This window comes from Larimichthys crocea, chromosome X (assembly GCF_000972845.2).
Source record: "Larimichthys crocea isolate SSNF chromosome X, L_crocea_2.0, whole genome shotgun sequence".
In the NCBI taxonomy this organism is placed as follows: Eukaryota; Metazoa; Chordata; class Actinopteri; family Sciaenidae; genus Larimichthys; species Larimichthys crocea.
The window spans coordinates 10795108-10816165 of record NC_040020.1 but is presented as its reverse complement, the minus strand read 5'-3'; the positions used below and the strand labels follow the sequence as shown (position 1 = coordinate 10816165).

The window sequence follows — 21058 nt, the reverse complement described above, 5'->3', positions numbered from 1 at the left end:
ATATATTTTCTTTCAAAGTTCAATTTGGCATTCTATTTTGTTGATTCAGTACATGTATGAGGTACAATGGTGTGATGTCTGACCAGACACCTCCAAAATTTGCCTAAAATGTACACATTTTTGCTTTAAAGACAACTATGACTGTCTAGATTACTAATGTATTGGGTATCACCTTATAGGAAATTTCATCAGCTTTCATGTGGTACCTCTACCATGGCATTCCCATCGTCCAAAATCAAAATAATTTTATATCTGGTCATTCCACAGCTTGGAGAATGGGAATCACAGCAATTGGCTCTAAAATAACAGAAAAAGTTTTTTTTTGAAAAGGTCTAGTATCCCACATTGCCCCACACAAACGTAGTCTTTGTCCCACATCTGGTGAATTGGGATCTGGTCACCCTAGCGCCACCACTGACCACAGCGCACATATCCCATGCCCCTAACGACCGTGAGTGCACCCTCACACACTAGACATAGTGTTTTCTTACCAAATTACACTCAGATGAACTTTGTTCTGTTTGGACCAGTCCCATTGTATTTTGGTGTTTATATCACTGTAGTGTACTGTAAGAGAGAGGAAATTCAAGGTCTACAGGGCAGTAAAGGGAAGAAAACAGAGGAAGTCAAAAAGGAGGAAACACACAGTTTAAAGATTTACCAAGGATATAATTTATTTAGGTTAATGAAATAAATGAATTAACTTTGCAACAAAGGAATACATGTTAAGTGTGGTAATCAGTTGTCAGTGATGTGGTGATGTTGTAAATGAGAAATGTGCTGTGAGTGTGTTGTGTGGTGCAAAAGTCAGAACAAAAAGATAATACCAACAGAACCAAAAAACGCGCTGCTGTCGTCAGGGAGCCAGAGAGTGAACTGAGGAAAGAGAAAAAGTCTTAACCACCACCTCAGAACACTGGCCAGGTGCACTGAGTTGCCTAATCAAAGCCCTGTCCCCCAATCAGCTCATGATGAGGAAAGAGGCAGTAGTGGCCAGCACAGGCCCTGCAAGATCTCTACAGGGGCTGTGACACACATGGTTAATAAAGACAATTGATAAATGCAAAACACAATTACGATAAATTAAATTCTATTTAATTAATATAATGTCAAATCATAACATAATTTATCTTGTGATACTTTCCAATGAAAAACTTCCTTTAACAGGCAGAAACCTCAAGCAGGAGGCGATCCATCCAGACCAAAACCTCATGCCACAAAAACTTTAACATTGGGTCTATGTGTTCTATTAATGCATGCCCATTACCTTTTATTTAACATATTTTGGACAACCTCATTTTGTGAAATATCTTGCACATTTAAAATATTCTGCATACTGAGAATTTAAGTGACATTACGTGGCAAATACTGTGTATATTTTATATAAGTCCACAGCTTCTTTCATTTTAAAACATATTGTACATATATTTATATTTGTTATATTTTTTTCTTATATTTTTTGCTAAATGTTTGCTATGCACCAGGACAATGTATGTGAAAACCTTCTTGGCAATAAACCTAAAGCAGAACCAAGCTCATTGGTGGGTAGCCATCTGTCATGACTGGTTGAGTCAAAGCAAGACAGGGGTATAAAGATAAATAGATAGACAGACAGCTATAACTATAAACTTTACTAGAGATATGACTATAGATAGAAAATAATGGCAATAATAAAAATAGTATTTGTAGTAGATGAGACAGGCAGACAGACAGTAAAGCAGAAATACATCTAAAAACAATGAGCCCTTCCTACTAAATAGAGTCACGTCTGCAATTATTGTACTGTAATCTGATCAACATTGTTTTTTGCTTTGTTTAAGATCAGCCAAAAAGAACTGGACCTGAACTCTCAGGTATTGCACTCATGCAAACAGGTACTTGTGTATACTGTAACACAGTATATGGTATAGTATACACACACATATCACAGTAAACTGTATATACTGTCATATGAATTTGACTGCAAATACATACAAATATTTTAACATTGTTCTCACAAGAACACAGAACATTTTCTCAAATAAAAACCGATATTAGGAACAGTAATGTGGAGGGTCAAAGAGCATGAAGTAAAGGGAAAGAGTCTGGTTGGCTATCATTGATGCTTTTAAATTGGTAATAAACAAGATGACAAGAACTTGTCAGCTTTATTATCTAAAACAAAATACAAGAGCAGAGCATACATAGAGAAAAATAAAATTACAAATCATTGATATTCTTACATTACTATTTTCATTAATGTTTTGTAGATTTATTCAGAAACCAGTTGAAACTGAAATTTTCTAAGTCATTAGAATTGACTGTCATAAATGTACTAAATTCGCTGCAATTCATCAAATAGTCATCAACTATTGGGACAAACTGAATTTAATTTTATCTGAACAAATGACAAATACTGACTTCTACCTTCAGGCGCTAGAGATGTGAGGAAGAGTTCCTGCAGAGCTGCTGCATTGTGTCTGTTGTTTCTGTTTTCTCTACATTGCGTCATCTCACCAGAGCAATATATGTTTTGATCTCAAAGAATTTGATCTGGTGGATCACTATCGTCTTGTGGACAAACTTATGTGATTTAAAGGAACAATATGTAACTTTGCTTGTAACAATGATCTTTAGTGTTTAAAAATTGGCGCTGCAGTCCAAATTCAAAACACTAGAGAGTCTTAACTCCCTACTCCAATTGATAAATTTATGTGTTGAAAAGTCACCATGACCTGGCCAGTTCTCCAGACAAATACTACAGTGCACTCTTTCCTGGAAAACAGCCCCAACTACCTTCTGGGTAGAGCCTGGTAGGTCAGTAACTCTTACAATGTCTTTCCATGATGTTAGCTTACGATGTCCGTTTGTGAGTTTACTTCCATGCCTGTAGTACGTACTACGTTTGATATCTTTAACCTGGATGCTCTAACTGACTCGGGATTCAAGGGTCATAGTCTCCATTAACACGGATCTTTACCGTCATCCGCCTAACAGCGGGCCACATATGCAAATTAAAACAATAAATTGTGCCATTCACTCCTCTCTTTTTAACCTGTATAATCTCATTACAGCATGCCACGCTATTGACAATAAGCTAATTTCCACCGCTAGAATAGCTTCGGGAGTCGGGACTCAGATGAGCTGACCGCGGGTCAGCGTAACTTCCTGCAGAACAGACTCAGACTCAGTATCACAGACCCAGATTCAGATCCATCGGGTAAATCCGTACACAGCCGGAAAATAGAGAAGTAAGTAAGAATTATGTTTTGGTGGGGTTTGGGCATTAAGAATAAGACAAAGAGACAGTGTCAGTCAGGGTTTAAATATCTTGGGGTTAACATCACTTGCTTTCAGGCAGCTTTAGCCCCCAGATTTCCCAAATACACTACACTACAATTTTTTTAGGCCAAAAGGCAGGACTTAAATAGTTCCATTGCATAGAATATTTCCTCCCATTTGAATTACATAGGTTTAATATAAATTAACTAATATTAAGTAATAAACATAATGTGAAGAAAGTAATACGATTCATGCAATAACACTAATTAACTCAATGTGCTTCCTCTACACAGTAGTGTAGTAGTAACCAGGTTTATGCATTCAGCATTAATAAAGCCAATTTGTTTGCCCAAACCCAACAGCGAAAATTAATGCAGTAATTTTGAGTTTATTAGTACTGTAACATAAACCCTATTACTTGTGGCCTAAAAATTGTTTTGAGTGTATTTTAGGTCCTGTTTTGAATAAACATCTATTTCCCCCCTCTGTGTTGGATCCTTCTTTTTCATTGTGGAAAAGAAATAGGATTACCTGCTTTCAAGACCTTTATCATAATAACATATTCCTAAACTTTGTATCCCTTGTGAGCAAACATCACTTGCCATCCTCTTTCCCTTTCTGTTACTTACAGATACAACACATTTCCATCACTGCGAACAGGGGAATTAGCTAGAGACCAAAAACTACGGTGGTCGGTGGTTTTTATGTGAGAATAGAAGAATAAGAAGACCAAGAAAGAGAGAAAGAGAGAGAGAGAGAGAGAGAGAGAGAGAGAGTGGAAATGTATAATAATGTTTGAATTAAAATAGATGTGTGTTAAATGGATCTGGGTAAGTATAAGGTCACACAGAGTATATTGCTTTTGAGTGTTGTGTAACTAGTATAAGTGTTTTGCAGGAGTTGCAGGTTCAAGGCCTACACACAGAGAGAGAGACGAGCAGATAAGCAGAGAAATAGGAGACTCCCCTTGGTTAGAACTGAAAGCAGACACAGAACATCTTACTATTGTGGATTATATTATCTGAAGTGCCTAATAATCATTTAAGAATATTAAACTGTGTGATTATGTTGAACTATTGCTTTTAAGAATGTTGTATAACCAGCAGAGTGTTTTTGCAGATTACAGTTTGTGTCTGATCAATCCCACGCCTGAGGTATGTGTGTGAGCACAACTAGAAACTGTTACAAGGCATCTGAATCTAGGCACAGAGTGTACCCAAGGACACGATGGTCCAAGAAAAGAGCACACACACACACCCGGGCATCGGCTGAACTCAGCAGACTACCCTGTATGAAGATAATAACAAATATGTAACCGTTTGTGTGATTTAATAAAACTAGCTGGAGCCAGAGAGAGCTCAGAACTCAGCTGGGCGTGATGGTGTACGGACCGCGGGGTCTGTAAGAACTGAAAGCTGTGTTCTCCCTCTTGCAACAGGTGAAACTGGAGTACTTGTCTTTGTCTTCTTTAAACTCAATATCTCTCTGCTCTACATCAGGTCTACAGAATTCGGGGTGGTTTGAATCACCACAACAAGAGATAAGAAGAAAAATGAATGACGCTTTAAGCTAACAATACACAGCATATACTATAACTATAACACATTGACAAGTACAGTCGTACCGTACGTAGCGACAGTAACCACTAACCTTTTCATTTACTTGTTCATTCGTTTTTCTTCTTATTTCACCTCACATGTAGGGATTGTAGGGATTGTGTGTATGAGTGTTTAGGGGTGAGTCGGGGACAGTGAATGCATCAGGCAGATGTTAGATGACAGTGAGACATGATGACAATTCTCTCTCTCTCTGTTTTTCTATTCTCTCTCAGGTGCTTTTTTCTTCCTTGCTCTTTCCAATCAGATTCACTCTTCCCTCATCTTTTTATCTTCTCTGTCTATTTCTGCTCTCGTCATTATTTTCCTTCTCTCATCTCTCTTTCTCTCTCACTCTATCTTCTTCTCTCACAAAAAGTCCCCAGTAATTCACTCCTGTTGTGGCTTTTTTTTATATTTGCAGAAATGGCAGTCCTGTCCACCGTAAAAAAACATTTTTTGTACCAGGCTGTAAACATATTCTGCTGAAATTCTATAGCCAGTTTGAAGCTGCTTGAAAACATTTTTTTTGTCACTTCTGCATTAACTTAATTTCCTAGGCACAGAAGTTGCTATAATTCTGCTTTTCAACTGATTTAATTTTTCTAGACCAGTCCCATTGTATTTTGACATTTATTTCACCATACATTAACCCAGCATAGGGGGGAAGTAATTCAAAGTCTACTGGGCATTAAAGGGAAGAAAACAAAGGAAGTCACTGAGACAGAAACAAAGACACAGACATGCAGTAAACCTGGAAGATGACAGTGCAAAACACATAATTACCATAACTGCACAATTGCATTGGCATGGTTAGATATTCAGTTCAGTTGAATTATATTTTTTACATAATTATTATTATTATTATATTATTTACATAATGCCAAAACATAACATAAGTTATCTCATGATATTTCCATATAGATTATGTCTAGGCCATACACTTTATATTATTATTTACAGAGACCTAACAGTTCCCACCACGAGCGACGGTGACAAGGTAAAACTTCCTTTAACAGGCAGAAACTTCAAGCAGGAGGCAGCCATCCATCAGGACTAAAACTCCACAAAAACTTTAACATCAGATCTATGTGTTCCATTAATGCACAATTTTTTACCTTTTATTTACTTTACAATTTTTTCATGTTAAAACTTATAAACAAACTTATCAACAATATAAATGTTTGTTGATTTCTTTATCTTTATTATATTTTTTACTAAATGTTTGTTATGCACCAGGACAATGTATATGAAAACCTTCTTGGCAATAAACCTGAGAATCCTCAAGCAGAACCAAGCTCATTGGTGGGTAGCCATCTGTCATGACTGGTTGAGTCAAAGCAAGACAGGGGTATAAAGATAAATAGATAGACAGACAGCTATAACTATAAACTTTACTAGAGATATGACTATAGATAGAAAATAATGGCAATAATAAAAATAGTATTTGTAGTGGATGAGACAGGCAGACAGACAGTAAAGCAGAAACACATCTAAAAACAATGACCTATGCAAAACTTGTCAAATCAAGTCAACAAGTCCAGCCCTTCCTATCAAATGGACTCACGTGTCTGATTAGTGTGCTGTCATCTGTTAAAACATGTTTCTTGCTTTGTTTGAGACCAGTCGAGCACACTCTCGAGACACTCAGACATTGAGCAAACTGTTCAGGCAGTACTTTTGAACATCATCATGGATCATCGTATGGAAATCTTGGTCGGTGTAGAGGAGACATGGCGCGATCACAACAGTTCTACAAAGGAGTTAAGAAAATCTGAACATCCATACATGAATGAAGACAAGATCCAGACTCCAGAGGCAAAAAGAACTGGATCTGCACCCTCAGTTCCTGATCTCATGCAAACAGGTACTTGTGTACTGTCTTGATGTTTTTAAATTAAAGAACTTGTCATGCAGCAAAGGGCCACAAGTCGGATTCGAACCCTTACCCTCATTGATATTCTCACATTAGTATTTTCATTAATGTGAAAATGGCTAATGAGCAATAAACACAAAGGATATTTGAGGCTGATGTGAATGTCATTAATTTTGGAGATTTATTCAGAAAACAGTTGAATCAAAAATTTTGACTGATAGAGATAGAGGAAACGTCTTTAATGGATCAGTCATTAGGTTTGATTGTCTGGGGAAAATAATGTAAAAAATGTACAAAACTTTGCAACAACTCATCAAATTAAGTATTATTATTTTATTTGAACACATGACAAACACTGACTTCTACCTTCAGGCGCTGGAGAGAAGAGTTCTGGCAGAGCTGCTGCAGTGTGTTTGGGTCTGCTGTGTATTCTCCTTCTGATTGGACTCATAACTTTGGTTTTCCTATGTGAGTACTTTGTTAGCATGCTGATAAAGCCCCAGGTGATACTGCTTAACAGTGTGTGTTTAATTTGTTGTTACTGTGCCAAACAGACATCAAAGGCAACTCTGAACGAGACCAGTTACAGACCAGCTACAACAACCTGACTAAAGAACGAGACCAGTTACAGACCAGCTACAACAACCTGAATGAAGAACGAAACCAGTTGCAGACCAGCTACATCGACCTGAATAAAGAACGAGACCAGTTACAGACCAGCTACAACTACCTGAATACAAAACATGAGCAGTTACAGACCAGCTACAACGACCTGATTCAAGAACGAGACCAGTTGCAGACCAGCTACAACAACCTGATTCAAGAACAAGACCAGTTGCAGGCCAGCTACAACAACCTGATTCAAGAACGAGATCAGTTGCGGACCAGCTACAACAACCTGATTCAAGAACGAGACCAGCTGCGGACCAGCTACAACAACCTGATTCAAGAACGAGACCTGCTCCGAAAGAGATTTGATGACTTGGTCAGAGAGAAAAATGATCTGCAGAGAACCTTTCAAGGTAAATGTTACGACCACACTTAGGGGTAGAAGGAAGTAACATAAAACCAAGGTGTTATGGTTAATAAACAAAGGTATTTATTAAATGAAGCTCAAATTGTTTCAACAAAAGGAGGTGAGGCAAAAGGGAACAAAGGGCGAGCGAGTACTGTTTAAAAGAACAAACAAATATAACAAAAAGAGAACTCTAAACAGAGCCTATATCATCTAAGTTGAAACCTATTGATAACAAAAAACAAAACAAAAACACATCAATAAACAGCACCCCTGAACAAAAATATCCTCAATGTAATCAGTGCTAAACTAAACTGAACCTGGCCCAATCCCGGAAGAAAACAAAGCAAACCTCCACAGTTTGCTTGAACAAGTTTGCAATCACAATTTCTCCCAAACGAGGCGAGCTCAACAACACAACATACAAAACAAGCCGCCCGGATTCTCTGGCAGCTGCGGTTTAAATGCCTGTGATGCTGATGAGTGGGCCCTCTGATTGGCAGTGCGGGAAGGATGCCGCGCCAATCATGGCCCTGCACAACTTGAGGACGTGTGCCGAACTTTATTTGAGATATTATGGTTGCTGTAAGGTTGTCGCCTACAAAGTTGTTGTCTCTGGTACTGCACCTACCTCCTTGAACGCCCTTATACAGGCATTTGCTACCTCACGACCGTTGCGCTCCTCCAATGAGCGATGCCTGGCTCTGCCACCTGTTCGCTCAAGGCAATCCAAACTCTTCTCGTTTGTTGTTCCCCGTTGGTGGAACGCACTACCAGTTCCTACAAGAGCAGGGACGTACCTCTCTACCTCTAAAAAACTCCTGAAGACCCTTCAGAGAGTACCTTCTCTCCTAGCACTACACGACAAATCTACACTTTAAAGAATCATTACTAGCACTTAACGCTTCTTATCACACCATACCTTGATTGTTCCCTTTTCTGTAAGTCACTTTGGATAAAAGTGTCTGCTAAATGACTAAATGTAAATGTAAATGTTGTTTTTTTCCCGCCCGATACAAACAGAATTGGGATGGGTGTATTTCAGCGGTAGCTTCTATTACATTTCTTCTCTGGAGAAGTCCTGGCAACAAAGTAGAGAGGACTGTTGGCGGAGAGGTGCAGACCTGGCAATTATCAACAGCAAATCTGAACAGGTATGTGTCTATTTGTTTATACATGCATGTGTGTGAATCTGTGTGTGAGTGAATACTGTGTCACATAAATGGAGGACAGCATGTAACTGTTTGTATTGTACTTATGTTGATGACTGTTTCTCTGCCAACAAGGAATACATAAGACGTTTCCAGAGGCGCTTTTGGTTTGGACTGACTGACAGTGGCATAGAGGGGATATGGAAATGGGTGGATGGGACTCCGCTGACTGCAAGGTTTGTAAGAAAATAAGTTTTACTGTTTACATGGTGCACTTCAACCAACCACTTTCCAGTTGTGGTCACTCTACATAAAAAAAAAAAAATACAGATTTTTACAGAAAGCAATGCAACTCACGAGTTACTGTCTATCAAATGCTTATTGATATTTGTTTTGGGGTTTCAGTTACTGGGCTCCTAATGAACCAAACAGTTATAGAGGAACAGATGAAGACTGTGCTGAAACATTGTTCTATACATGGGAAAACAGCTGGAATGATGAACCATGTCATCGTGCACGATCCTGGATCTGTGAAAAAAGATCAGCTTGACAACTCTGCAGTGATATAAAAGACGGGGAGGGGGAGATACTCTATGTCGCATTTCCACTTTTAGCGCAAATTCCCAAGACAGAACTAACATAATGCTCAGCAAGCTACATATCTGTAAGTGTAACACACACAGACATGCACACAACTGCATGATTTATATCTGACCCAATGTTACCCAATGCACAAGATTAAGAATAAGCTGAAACTAGGGGAAGTAAATTATATAGTACATACAGAAATAAATAAATAAATAAATAAATAAATAAATAAATAAATAAATAAATAAATAAATAAATACAGAAATAAATAAATACAGAAATCAAACATTAAATGAACAGAAAGAAAATTAGTAATGTTAGACTAGATTGGGCAACCAAGGAGGCTAGCGTAGAGTCATGCATAAAAAGAGGAAAATCTTCTGATAGTGTCTTTGTTAAAAAAAACTAAAATAAACAGAAGGACATTATGATCATTATAATTAAAGGAAGTTGTCTGGCAGTTCTATTTAAATAATACTTTGAGTTAAAGAATAAATAAAAAGAACAAAAGAAAAAAACAAATCAAACTCCAAACAAAGGCTGGCCTCAGCTGCTCTCTCAGTGCAGGAAGAAAAGTCCACATGAGGTTCACTCCCCTTTTTATTAACTTTGCCTGGGTCCTAGAGTTAGACTCTCTATTACTCTCCCTTCCATATCAGGCTTATGTTGCATGGCAAGAAAGTAGTCTAGTAGTAATATTGTGTACTATTGAAACTTGATTGTAAGGGCACAGTGATATATTAATATATTGGCTATAAGACATATAGCATGTGTCCAGAGCAGTGTTGGTCAAGTTACTTGGAAATGCTAATTAGTTACTGATTACTGATTATTTCTCCAAGAAAGTAATCCAGTTACTTTACTGACTACTTATTTTCAAAAGTAATTTGATACTTTAATTATTACTTTACTTAGTTAATTTTCACAAACATGATGCACAACCTGAATATGCTATAAAGCAACTAATTCTATTTTTTCTGCATATTTCATCATATAAAATTGAATCAAATGACAGTATGTTTTTCAAAACTTGTTTTATTGGTTTCAATCTTTTAACACTATGCACATTGTGTCAAGCAAAAATAAAATTAAATGCAAGTCTCTGACTCTGTTAAATTATATATCTGCATTGTTTTCTTTCGGAGTAAAACAGTGGTTATATTGCATCAGCAAAAGCTTCTCAAACCCACTATCAGACAGTCTATTCCTTTTCGGGGGAAAAAACAATCCACCTAAACTGACCAGCCGTTCCACTGGTGCACTGGACAGAGTTGGAGTGTTGTATTTCATGTACGTCTTTTTGAGGTTTGGGAACTGATTCAGAACTCAAGATCATACCCTGACCTTAAATAGTCAGTTATGTCTTTTTCTGCTGAGAAGGTTTCTCTGGGCTGGTTCTCAAAATCAAAAAGTTCATTTGCGCTGGGCTGGATGGCAGTTGGGACACATTCCAGCAAGCATTTATTGGTTGAAAAGACGTTTAACCTTTGGATGCACGAGTGACTGAACCTACACTCTTCCATAAGTGTGTCAAAAATGTTAGAATCAATGTGTTCTAATACAACTTTTGTCATTTTGAATATGAATAATCATTTGCATTATATTTTGTATTATATTTTGGTCCACATAAGAATGATTTCATGAATGTACTTTTCATTTTAAAGATTTTTAAAACATTTTTAAAATTGGAAAAGAAAATTACACAACAGAAATAGAACAATGTCAACATCCATTTTGTGTGTGTGTGTGTGTTCAACTGTATACCTAGCAGCCACGACACTTTGGATGAGGAAACATAAAAGGAAGTGAATGTTTTGAATGACAAGCAAGCCTATTGATCAATATGCAACTATATAATTAATACACACATGCATGCATGCACAAGACATACAGTAATGTTAGCTAGCTTGGTTAGTTAGCTAGTTTTAGCTACTATAAAGTAGGCAATTTGATGATAGATGATAAGAAACATACTCTTTCACACAATAATCATGAATGACACACACAGACATACAGTAATATAAGCTAGCTTAGTTAGCTAGCTACTGTGAGCTAAGTTTAAAGTATGCTAACTTGTTATTACATGATAATAACACATACTCTTTCACACAGTAGTGATGAATGACATGCATACACATTTCACACAGACTATATCCTGACAGTCACAGAATCAAAGGTTCCCATGAAATTCCATAGGAAATAAATCCGGGTCATTTTTGACCCACCTATGGAAGCTTGGGGTAATAATGCAAAAACTACAATTTCGTAAATTGTATAAAAGGTAAGTTAAAAAATTGAATGGCATGATATCAATAACATGTTTTTTGAGGAAAAGCTAGAATATGAAATGATCATTTTCATTACAAGGATATTGCAAGAAAACAACCTCACCGGGTCATTTTTGACCCACTTATGCATCTAAGGGTTAAAAAACGTCTATGCTGACCGGTGAAAAGAAAAGAAAAATTGGTTCAAAGGTGAAATTATGTTTACCGGCTGTTTGTAGATGTCTATTCAACGTTCACATATAAACCATATTTCACCAGGAAATTTTGTATTGAAAAGTTTCTGCTTAGTGTGCAGACATTGTTATGGTGGATCATATCAAAATTTCTCATTTGAAAGCCAGTATTGCAAAAGACGGTTAAATGTGGTCTAAATGTTCATTAAATGTCTACATATAGCCGGTAAAAAAACTTCCACTTTTCAACCAATTTTGAACCAGTTCTGAACATAAATGTTTTTAAATGTCTATTCAACATAAAAATGCTCACTGTAAAATAGTTCACCATGCCAACGTCTAAACCATGTCTTTTTGATGTCATGGTCCAATTATGTATAACAATTTTTAATGCAGCATTCAAAATACATTTTAATTGTTGTCATGCACTGTTAAAGTATAAAAATTGGGGGTATTGTAATGTGTATATTAAATGTTGTGTCCCTCTTTACCCATGGAAAAAGTCAGATAAAGCTTTCAAAATACACTTTTATTACCTTCGTAAATACAAATACAATCGTTTTGTGTGCGTTTATGTGTAATGTTGTGTAGTGTGTTGTTGGAAGAAACAACAACAAAAAAATATATACAAGGAAATAAGTAATGCTAGACCCACTATGGTACACATTATCAACAACTAAGAGGTTCACAGACATTTTTGTCACGTTTACTGCAGTATACACAGGTTCTCCTTCGTCTCAGGCTTGCATGAAATGCATACACTGTCGTTTGGACATTATTTAACTGGATACTTATCGCCCTAACACCATCCATATATACAGCAAGAGCAAGTGGCTGTGCTAAAGGAATACAATCTTAAACGCCACTACGAGAGTCGGCAAGTTCGATCAATAAGTAAGAGGCGAAACGTTCAAACACAAATGATGCCTCTTTCACATCGTAATAGCATATACTACAAGCTACAAGAACCCAAAACCCCTTTTGTAAAAAACAAGCCGTCCTCCAAGCTGGACGCATAACATTGATCTCTACGAGCAGCCAGCGGCCCGAGTGCGCACGGAGCGTCTGCAAATTTTACTTCCAAGAGAGATGCTGCAAACAAAAATCAATAACTCCACTGTTATACAGTATTATGACTCCAAAATCACTCCACACATCAACAGTGTCCTCATGGTCATACCACGACAGCTGTTTTGGAAAAATACACTTTTTCGTAATTTTGATGATTTTTTATTGAAAATAATAATCAATAACTCCACTGTTATACAGTATGGAGACTCCAGAATCACTCCACACATCAACAGTCTCCTCATGGTCATACTACAACAGCTGGAGAAATATGCTTTTTTATTATTTTGGGGAGACTGGAGGTCTAACTTGGCTTTGATTTCTGTCATTGATGTAACCGCGAATATTTCTTACATTTCTTTTTTATTGTTCAAAGCTATATTGTTAAAATAATCCAAGCTCATGCCTTCCATGTCATCTGCTTGCTCTGCTATGAGCTCTGCTGTGAGATATGAGAAACGTTGAGCCTCGGGTTGTTACTTTTTATTTTATTGAAGAAAAAAATCTTTAAATAAAAAAAGATTTTGTATTGCACTTGTTTTTAAGCACATCTATATATATTTTTTTATATTTTCAAATTTCTGCAGTGATTTTTGTGCTCCGGCCCCCTTGAGCTTGTATGTATGTATGTATGTATGTGTGTATGCAGCCCCCAGACCAAAATGAGTTTGACACCCCTGGTCTGAAAGCCATGGTAGGCAGCTCTGATATGTCACCATAAGCCTCTGCCATCCTCAGTGTGTTTGCTGCTACCAAAATTGGTGTATTTGAATTACATCTACACAATCATCTATTCACATTATTGATGTCATTTCATCTCATTGTCCCAAAACTACTGTATTAGTGTACCCAATTCTTGCAACTAAACATATAAGGAATAATCATTTTTACTCTGCAATAGAGACCACAGAGCAAGCAATAACCTCAGTAAGTGCTCATTAACCAGAAGTAGTATAAAAACGAAGATTGACATTTTAAAGCAGGTAACTTGAACATAATAGCTTGTGAGATTGTACTGTACATAGCTGGGTGTCATGAGAAGTGTTAGTCTGTCGAACAAGAAAAAAAAAGCTCTTCGCTAAATGTGTGATGGCTCTTAAAAGAGCCTTTGTTTCGTTTCCAGCAGTGAGCAGGTTTACTTGGACTTGGCGGGCTTCTCGGTCTTCTTGGGCAGAAGAACAGCCTGGATGTTGGGCAGCACACCGCCCTGAGCGATGGTCACTCCGCCCAGCAGTTTGTTGAGCTCCTCGTCGTTGCGGACAGCCAGCTGCAGGTGACGGGGGATGATACGAGTCTTCTTGTTGTCGCGGGCAGCGTTTCCAGCCAACTCCAGGATCTCAGCGGTCAGGTACGCCAGCACGGCCGCCAGATAGACGGCGGGGGCACCGGCTCCAACACGCTCGGCATAGTTGCCTTTGCGCAGCAGCCTTTGGACACGGCCGACGGGGAACTGAAGCCCGGCACGGGAGGAGCGGTCTTTGCCTTAGCTCTGGCTTTGCCACCGGTTTTCCCCGGCACTCATGTTTAAGTTACTTTCTAGAGTTACGACTCAACGAAAATGTGGCGACTACAGACAATCCTCGGTTATATTGTCAGGGAGCGAGAGGGAGGGGCTTGTCAAACCAACCAGAAAACAGGTTTCTACAGAGGGGGGCGCTTTGGATTTTGCGGACTTCTTTCTACTACTGATTTTCCGCCAATAAGCAGCGAGGATTTGGGCGGTGGGTCGCTCCTGAAGGCGGCGCTGAGCTCCAGCAGGAGCCCCTAACCAATCAGGAGCCGGAGGTCTGAAGCAGAGTCCACCATTTCACAGCCGGTCTCACAGTTTAAGAGCAGCGTGTCTCCTCTCTTTACTACACTTTTCTCCTGTTCAGAGAAAGAAAGAACGATGGCAAGAACCAAGCAGACCGCTCGTAAATCCACCGGAGGCAAAGCCCCCAGGAAGCAGCTGGCCACCAAGGCTGCCCGTAAGAGCGCCCCGGCCACCGGCGGCGTGAAGAAGCCTCACCGTTACAGGCCCGGTACCGTGGCTCTGAGAGAGATCCGTCGCTACCAGAAATCCACCGAGCTGCTCATCCGCAAGCTGCCCTTCCAGCGCCTGGTCAGAGAAATCGCTCAGGATTTCAAGACCGACCTGCGCTTCCAGAGCTCCGCTGTCATGGCTCTGCAGGAGGCCAGCGAGGCTTACCTGGTCGGCCTCTTCGAGGACACCAACCTGTGCGCCATCCACGCCAAGAGAGTCACCATCATGCCCAAAGACATACAGCTGGCCCGCCGCATCCGCGGAGAGCGCGCTTAAACTGTCTGCTCATCCCTCAAACACAAAGGCTCTTTTAAGAGCCACCTCACTCCTCACTAAAGAACTTACTCCTGTGTTGTCGTACAAATTTTATTTTTTAATTTTTTTTATTTATACAAGAGAAATGATCAATAGTCTCATTCGAGTGCATCATTATTAGATAGTTAAAGCATCCCTTTTACACTACAGTCTAAATCGCAATCCTCTACTTGTTTTTGCTAATATGAACCACACAGTCCAACACTTAATAAACACACTAGTGAGGCACCTATGTATGGTGTGCTGTTTGTAAAGCGTCTCGCTCTGAAAATAACAGCAACATTTTGTCACATTTAGTTAAAAACAATGTTTAAAAAATTGGTTTGAATTTTTGAGAGTCTCTTTTTTGCACATTTAGAACAATATTTGTGAACTTAAGGGCTTTTGTGAACTTTTAGGGCTTCCGTAAAAGACTCACGGTAAAATATTAAATTTGTTTAGAGATTAAAAATGTACCTGAGAACTATATGTTTTGAGCATTTTATTTATATTTTTTTGGTATATTGTTTACTGACTGCTTGATAGTATATATCATTTTGATCGCTTTGTTTATGATTTGAGAGCAGGGTTTGGTTTTGAGCACTGGTAAAATTGTTTTGATAAAATTCAGTTGGTAGGCCATCTGGACCAGGACAAAATATGAACTGTGTTTTAAGATTAAAAATGTAATTCTCCCTGAGAACTATATGTTTTCAACAGTGTGTTTTCTATGTTTTGCAGTGTTTGGTTTGGTAAAACAGTTTTGAGGCTGTGGAAATGTATAATAATGTTTGAATTAAAATAGATGTGTGTTAAATGGATCTGGGTAAGTATAAGGTCACACAGAGTATATTGCTTTTGAGTGTTGTGTAACTAGTATAAGTGTTTTGCAGGAGTTGCAGGTTCAAGGCCTACACACAGAGAGAGAGACGAGCAGATAAGCAGAGAAATAGGAGACTCCCCTTGGTTAGAACTGAAAGCAGACACAGAACATCTTACTATTGTGGATTATATTATCTGAAGTCCAATAAATCTTTGAGATATTAAACGTGTGATTATTTGAACTATTGCTTTTAAGAATGTGTTATAACCAGCAGAGTGTTTTTGCAGAAGTTGCAGTTGTTGTCTGAGTGCAAACTGTGGATTATGCATTGTAATGATGTTTAATTATACTTTTATACATGTTTATATACTATGTGTACGCCAAAAGATGTGTGATGTTTGACAGCTATATACAACACAGTAATCATTAGAATGTGCCTCAGCCTGCTATGAAGTATAACTAACTGCTTTGCAAAAGAGTTACAGAAAAGCAGGGCTTGTGGTCTGAACATACTGTGCAGGTTGGGGATCACCCAGCTACCAGCGAGAGCGAGGTAATGACTCTCCAAGACAGTTAGGGAGGGGTGAATGAGAACAGAACAGAAGACTCAGGACCTGTTATCAAACTTTGCTATCATGCTAGAGTAAATCAGTTTTAATTGCACTCTGCCTGTGCACAAAAAGGCATAGCAACAACAGCTGACAAAAGATATTGGTCACAAACAATGTACTTTCCCTCTCTGTTGAATGAATAAAACAAGCCTAAACTGTAAACGGCAGAAACTCACTGGGTGTGATGGTGAACAGACTGCGGAGTCTGTCAAGCTGGTTTCTCCCTTCTGCAACAGGTGAAACTGGAGTACTTGTCTTTGTCTTCTTTAAACTCAATATCTCTGCTCTACATCATTTCTACAGAATTCGGGGTGGTTTGAATCACCACAACAGGCAAAAGTTTGATTTTGCAAGATGAGTCAGAGGTTTTGTAAATACTGCTTGAAGATGGGTTTTGTATTTAATGTTTTAAGAAATGGAGCAGTTTCAGAGTTGTGTTTTAGCAATTGAGAAAAAAAACTGTAACAGCCTTTGTATTTCTTCAGTCTGAACAATGAAATCCACCCAAAGCCTCGATGTTTAGTTATTTTTCTTTCAGGGTTTCAAATTTGAGGATTTGATGTTTTTTCTACAAACTGATGATGAACAAATGTAAAGGTGTCACTTTGGATAATGTATGGCATTTCTCCAAAATTAATAATTTAATGGAGGAAACAATAATCTGATTAATAAGATTGGTGCATTTTGTTAAAATAGTTTAGGAACCTAAACAGAGACAGTGTTTATATTAATAATTTTAATACAATTATATATATATAGATATAGGATAGATCTCGATATCTATATCTAAAATATCTCTCTCTCTCTCTGCTCTTCTCTCCTCGCTCTCGCTTCTCGTCTCGAGAATATCACTCTCATCTCTTCTCTATCTTCCCTTTCCTTGCCTCCAGACCTCTCCTTCCTTCCCGATGCCCGTTTCCAGCGCCTCTCCGTTTTCTTCACACGCCACCAGCGGGTACGGGTAACAGCACATCCTAATTTGCATCGATCACATATAAATGCACCGTCCCAAAGCTGCCGTGGTTATCAGTTGTAGGAAACACATCTGAAATAAAAATGCCGGATGCACCAAAAGCGCCCAAGAAGGGCTCTAAGAAAGCCGTTTCTAAGAGCGTCAGCAAGACCGGCAAAAAGAGGAGACGCACCAGGAAGGAGAGCTATGCTATCTACGTGTACAAGGTCCTGAAGCAGGTCCACCCCGACACCGGGATCTCCTCCAAGGCTATGGGCATCATGAACTCCTTCGTGAGCGACATCTTTGAGCGCATCGCCGGAGAGGCCTCTCGTCTGGCTCACTACAACAAGCGCTCTACCATCACCTCCAGGGAGATCCAGACCGCTGTCCGCCTCCTGCTGCCCGGTGAGCTGGCCAAGCACGCCGTGTCTGAGGGAACAAAAGCCGTCACCAAGTACACCAGCTCCAAGTAAACTCGCTGTTTACAACACAAAGGTCCTTTTCAGGACCACCCAACACTTCAACTAAGAGTGTTCTCCTGCTTTTTTGTTTTGTTCTCTCATTCATAGAACTAAACTGACAGTCTCTTTCACAAGTGATTGTGTTGATGAATGGGGAAACAACAATTAAATTAAACAAACAGACTGGTTCCTGCAGGAACATTTTGTCCAGAAAACACAACTTGTTTAACTAGAGAGTCAGCTTAGCATAAATTCTTACCTGAACTGTTTAGATGACTTCAAATGTCCTTAACATGTTATAGGTACTGTGAACACTCACTGAAGACTATAAGGACAGTTTGTCTGACATGTTTGCAGCCAAATTAATGTCTTAACCAGAAGACCTGTCTAATAAACACGTGAAGATAACTGATTTGCACACAGGACAATTTAACATATGCAGTTATATCTCCATGAGGGAGGTGTTTTGAGGCTTAACCTTTTTTATTTGGCTTTAGATTTGTCATGTGCAATATGCTATACAAGATTTCAGCACTGAGGAACAATCAGGCTACATTAATGATTTTATTCAGAATCATAGTATCAGACAGTACCAGAGGAGATGGAGAGACGCTGTGCTGCTGCCAGAAAATTGTCATTATTTCACAAATGTAGCACAACAGAGAGATTCTGTCATACCTGTTCTCACATGTTGACATAACTACAGAGTCTCAAAAGTACGACACAGAGATAAAGACCGACAAGCAGCACCATGCAGCAGTGAGTTCATCAGGAGGATAGCGACAAATATGAATCTGCAAATCTGCAGGTTGATGGACTTAACACTGGACAAAGTGAAAAGCAAGTCCAAGGTAATCTGTGGCCTTCCCTAGCAGTTGTGGCCCTAAGCAACCGCATAGCTCACTTATGCCAGTGGCTGGCCCTGATCAGTTGTAATTAAGGTCTTGTGTTGAAATTTAAGATATTTACATGAATATGAAGATGCATGTGGACCAAAATCAAGACCTAGATTCCCCCAGTCTGTGACATATAGATGTGGATCTGATCAAATGTACAGTTGTCTGCGATAATCCTTGATGAATTCATTGTTCAGATCTCTTTCCTATCTATGAGAGATGTTTGGCAAATTGCGACAGGGGAACCAAGAAGTAACATGATGCTATGAAACATTTTCTATTTTGGAACTCTGTGTAGACGAGTGCCTAAATAAAGAAACTATGCATGGGGATAATGTCTCCAGTAGTTGCTGGAAGGATAGTGAAGTGATTTCACATCTTTCCATACCGGATATTTAGATGCCTAAAACAGGGGTGTTTGGATTGGAGGGGAGAGGCAAATTATTAACATTCAAATCCAAGAATGAATTGATCTGATCATTAGCAGTGGAGACCTGTAGTGAAATAACTTGAGAGAGAAAGTGAAGTAAAATGTAAAATGATGTACAGAAATATTCTTAAAATACTAAACATTAAGAATCGAGTGAAACTAGTCAAGACTTTCATCCTGTGCAAACTAATTTCTGGCCAACATCAATCCTTTTACAAAATAATAACTAGAATAAACAGTGTAAATTTCAGCAGATATTACTAAATGTGCCAACACATAATAGTTTAGCAGTTAATTGTTGTATGTAAATGCCCTCTCAGTGAGGATACAGGAGTTCAACAGCCTGGACAGAGACAGCAGCTACCTGCTCTGTTGGTGTCAGTTCAGCACCTCAGACAGGAAGCGCCACCTGTACTCACCTGGGAGACAGAGACACAGCTGCAGCCAATCACAAAGCATCCTGATACACCACAGAAGGAGCTCAATGATTTATAATACAACGCCAACAAACTGTTTAGTCGATAAAATGTCACTGTAATATTCAGCATATTAGTGAGGTATGTAATCAGAACTAATGAACTGAATCATTAATTAATCTCTACTGCTTTATATGACCCGACTCTCCTAAAGATATTTTTATATGTATAATTTTACAAACAATATAGCCCAATATGTTTTCATATTTCTCTGGGTTCCTCCTCACACTGAATGAGATTTTTTCAGGTGGGCTATAGGAGGTTAATTCATTTAACACTTTCTACCAGCTGACTCTGACCTGACTATGTGCTTAAATGAAAAGACTTACAGGAGACATGTTATTTGTGATCCATGCTTTTGCTCAATAGGTGGCGCCAATGCTTCAACCTTTAAAAAAGAGGAACACTAGGCCGCCTCTGTTTTCTGTTACGTCCTCAGACAAGCTGTAAATATCTGGGGATACTGCAGACAGTTATTATTGTACAGTAACCATCTGAACAGTAAAAATGAGTGGCAGAGGAAAGGGAGGAAAAGGACTCGGTAAAGGAGGCGCCAAGCGTCACCGTAAAGTTCTCCGTGATAACATCCAGGGAATCACCAAGCCCGCTATCCGCCGTCTGGCTCGCCGTGGTGGAGTCAAGCGTATCTCCGGTCTGATCTACGAGGAGACTCGCGGTGTGTTGAAGGTTTTCCTGGAGAACGTCATCCGTGATGCCGTCACCTACACCGAGCACGCCAAGAGAAAGACCGTGACCGCCATGGATGTGGTGTATGCTCTGAAGAGGCAGGGTCGCACTCTGTACGGCTTCGGCGGTTAAACTCATGATTCTCTTCAATATTAAAACCAAAGGTCCTTTTAAGGGCCGCTCACTTATTACTTTAAAGAGTTTGCTTCTTAAAACGTCTACACCTAAACTTGTACGAAGTCTTAAGTTCTGTGTTTACTTTCTTACGAGACTTGACATTCTACAAATTTACAGGCGAATATGGGGTGCCATTTGTAGAGCGTCTCGCTCTAAAAATAACAGCAACATTTTGTCACATTTAGCTAAAAACAGTATTTTAAAAAAGGT

General features: G+C 38.9%; 3 protein-coding genes and 1 pseudogene across 3 annotated transcripts; 3 read left to right on the top strand and 1 right to left on the bottom strand.

The window, feature by feature from the left end:
* The first annotated feature begins 4678 nt into the window (after positions 1-4678).
* On the top strand, positions 4679-11178 carry LOC113746575 (CD209 antigen-like). The gene is made up of 7 exons (XM_027282779.1): positions 4679-4699; positions 6483-6723; positions 7105-7200; positions 7287-7754; positions 8771-8901; positions 9034-9134; positions 9304-11178. Exons 2-7 carry the CDS (start codon positions 6549-6551, stop codon positions 9446-9448), a joined length of 1116 nt encoding a protein of 371 aa, XP_027138580.1. The 5' UTR covers positions 4679-4699; positions 6483-6548; the 3' UTR covers positions 9449-11178.
* Positions 11179-14104: 2926 nt separating this feature from the next.
* On the bottom strand, positions 14105-14537 carry LOC113746579 (histone H2A, sperm-like; annotated as a pseudogene).
* Positions 14538-14851: 314 nt separating this feature from the next.
* On the top strand, positions 14852-20857 carry LOC113746531 (uncharacterized). Its single transcript, XM_027282548.1, has 5 exons — positions 14852-15312; positions 17657-17727; positions 17781-18190; positions 18889-19033; positions 20483-20857. The coding sequence occupies exons 1-5, from the start codon at positions 14904-14906 to the stop codon at positions 20801-20803; spliced, it is 1356 nt and encodes a 451-aa protein (XP_027138349.1). The 5' UTR covers positions 14852-14903; the 3' UTR covers positions 20804-20857.
* Positions 17784-18209, top strand: LOC104939228 (histone H2B 1/2). The gene has a single exon (XM_010755733.3). It carries the CDS (start codon positions 17823-17825, stop codon positions 18192-18194), a length of 372 nt encoding a protein of 123 aa, XP_010754035.3. The 5' UTR covers positions 17784-17822; the 3' UTR covers positions 18195-18209.
* Positions 20858-21058: the final 201 nt, after the last annotated feature.